We start from the raw sequence: 2,067 nt of genomic DNA, 5'->3' as shown, positions 1-2,067 counted from the left end.
ACACACCACTGAAGAGACATATGACTACTCAACAGCCAAGGATCACAGTGGATCTAAGCCAGGGTTGGGCAACTCCGGCCCTCCAGCTGCGGTGCAACTACAAATCCCATTAGGACACTCCCAGCCACAGACATGACTTCTAGAGCCAGATGCATGATGGGATTCATAACTACACCAATGCTGGATGGCTGAAGTTTGCTTACCTCTGATCTAAGCCAAAACCTCTGTTTAGTTTTGGATGGAGTGTGGACGGATTGGAACCCCTGTCAGGTTTTATTGGCTAATATTGCTGTCATGGTGACTGGTCAATATGTTCTATATGATTTTTGTATATTTTAATGGTTGTGTATATTTAGAGCTCTGAAAAGAAACTATATCTGCACTTTATAAGCGGAGATTCTGTTCTTTACTTTGCAGGTTTTTGTTTATGCCCCTCTCTATGTGTCCTGGTGACGCAGGAAGTGATGGAGAAGCCAGAATGTTACACCGGTCACCAAAACAGAAATAGAGGGGAAATGTTCTCCTAGGGAAACTGTTCTGGTGACAACAAAGAAATGATTTCCCTCAAAACTTTAAATTCTGTCCCTGGAAAATGATTTAAGTAGAAATCACCCCAACGTGACCACAACTGACAGGTTCTAACCGTTTCCTGCTCGGCACAAAACTGAACAAAAAAAGTTCTGGCTTTAGTTATACTTTTAGGCCTTGTACACAGAGGTGCCAGATTGTATACAGCAGTCTGTACAAAGCATGTGCAGAGAGAAGAGGTGGTGTAGGGAGAAAGAGAGAAAAGAGGGAGAAAGAGAGAAAAGAGGGAGAAAGAGAGAAAAGAGGGAGAAAGAGAGAAAAGAGGGAGAAAGAGCGCGAGGGAGAAAGAGCGCGAGGGAGAAAGAGCGCGAGGGAGAAAGAGCGCGAGAGAGAGAAAGAGCGAGAGAGAGCGCAAGATAGAGAGAGGAGAGAGAAGAGAGAGAGGGTAAGAGAAGCAGAGGAATGGGAGACAAGAGAGAAAGAGGGAGATGTTGATCTCTCTCTGATCCCTTACCGTTCCTGTACAATGGATTCCAGGTTGCAGGAAGCCAACGTTGCGATAGCTTTGTGGAGATCTTATAGCAGGAAGTCAAGTTATAAAACAAAAGCAGACGAGTTCTATACAGAATATGACAATATAAATAAAATGGCACTAAAAAGGATACTGACGACAAACATCCCGCCTCCGCTGTCCCCGGATCTCCCGACAAACTCCAACTGCAATGAGAGGGAGCGGAGAGAGAATCAGAACAGATCTGGCATTGTGACATAACACGGCGGCAGCCTGCAGCCGTTATGCCCCTCCCCAGAATCCTCCCATTACCGGGTCATCTGCCAGCAGTGTCAGGTACTGGTCCAGAACCTGCTTGGAGATATTGTATCCTTGAGGGAAAGCTCTGAAGATCTGAAAGGAAACAAAAAGAAAATTGTACAGAATCCTTCATATATAAACACGGAGAAGGGGCGCCGGAACGGTCGGCTTTCTTTATGTCACTTTTATATCATCGTTGTCGTCCAAAACCATGGCGATGGTGTAAATTATTATTATACAGGATTTATATAGCGCCAACAGTTTGCAACGCACTTTACTATATAAGGAAGAAATTACAATCACAATACAAATCAAGACAAGATGGTAAGGAGGGCCCTGCCCCTGAGGGCTTAAAGTCTAAAAGGGAGGGGGAAGTGATACATGAGAAGGGAGCTGTGTGGGGATGAATTGTTTGAGAACGTGATGGTTGAGTGGTTAGGTTGAGGTGGGATATATAGAGATATCTGATCACTGGGGGTGGCAGCATCTACACACCAATGGGTCTTCACGGTCACCTCTGGTTGTGGTAGAGATGAGAAAAATGTAGAATTAAAGTGCCACTCCAAGTACGAATTGATTCCAGTGACAGATTGGCTTTACACACAATGCGTTTCGGGGGCTGTGGCCTCATCTCCCCTTCATCAGGGCTTACAATGATGAAAGAAATATAAGGTGTATGTGGCACAGTATTTAGGTGGATGTTCTTAGTACATTAGGAGAGAGAGGGG

The 2,067-nt window shown here is 44.9% G+C and overlaps 1 protein-coding gene across 1 annotated transcript in view; it reads right to left on the bottom strand.

The window, feature by feature from the left end:
- The window catches only part of POLR3C (RNA polymerase III subunit C), an 18,767-nt gene that overhangs the window by 6,381 nt on the left and 10,319 nt on the right, over positions 1-2,067 (bottom strand). The window contains exons 7-9 of the mRNA XM_018570080.1: positions 1,352-1,432; positions 1,194-1,245; positions 1,043-1,103 (exon numbers count right to left, since the gene is read on the bottom strand). Coding sequence (XP_018425582.1) covers positions 1,043-1,103; positions 1,194-1,245; positions 1,352-1,432 — 194 coding nt within the window. The remainder of the gene's footprint in view (positions 1-1,042; positions 1,104-1,193; positions 1,246-1,351; positions 1,433-2,067) is intronic.

This window comes from Nanorana parkeri, unplaced genomic scaffold (genome assembly GCF_000935625.1).
Source record: "Nanorana parkeri isolate BGI_ZX_2015 unplaced genomic scaffold, ASM93562v1 scaffold1452, whole genome shotgun sequence".
Lineage (NCBI taxonomy): Eukaryota > Metazoa > Chordata > Amphibia > Anura > Dicroglossidae > Nanorana > Nanorana parkeri.
The sequence above is the reverse complement of the archived record's forward strand: the minus strand, read 5'-3'. Positions and strand labels throughout refer to the sequence as shown.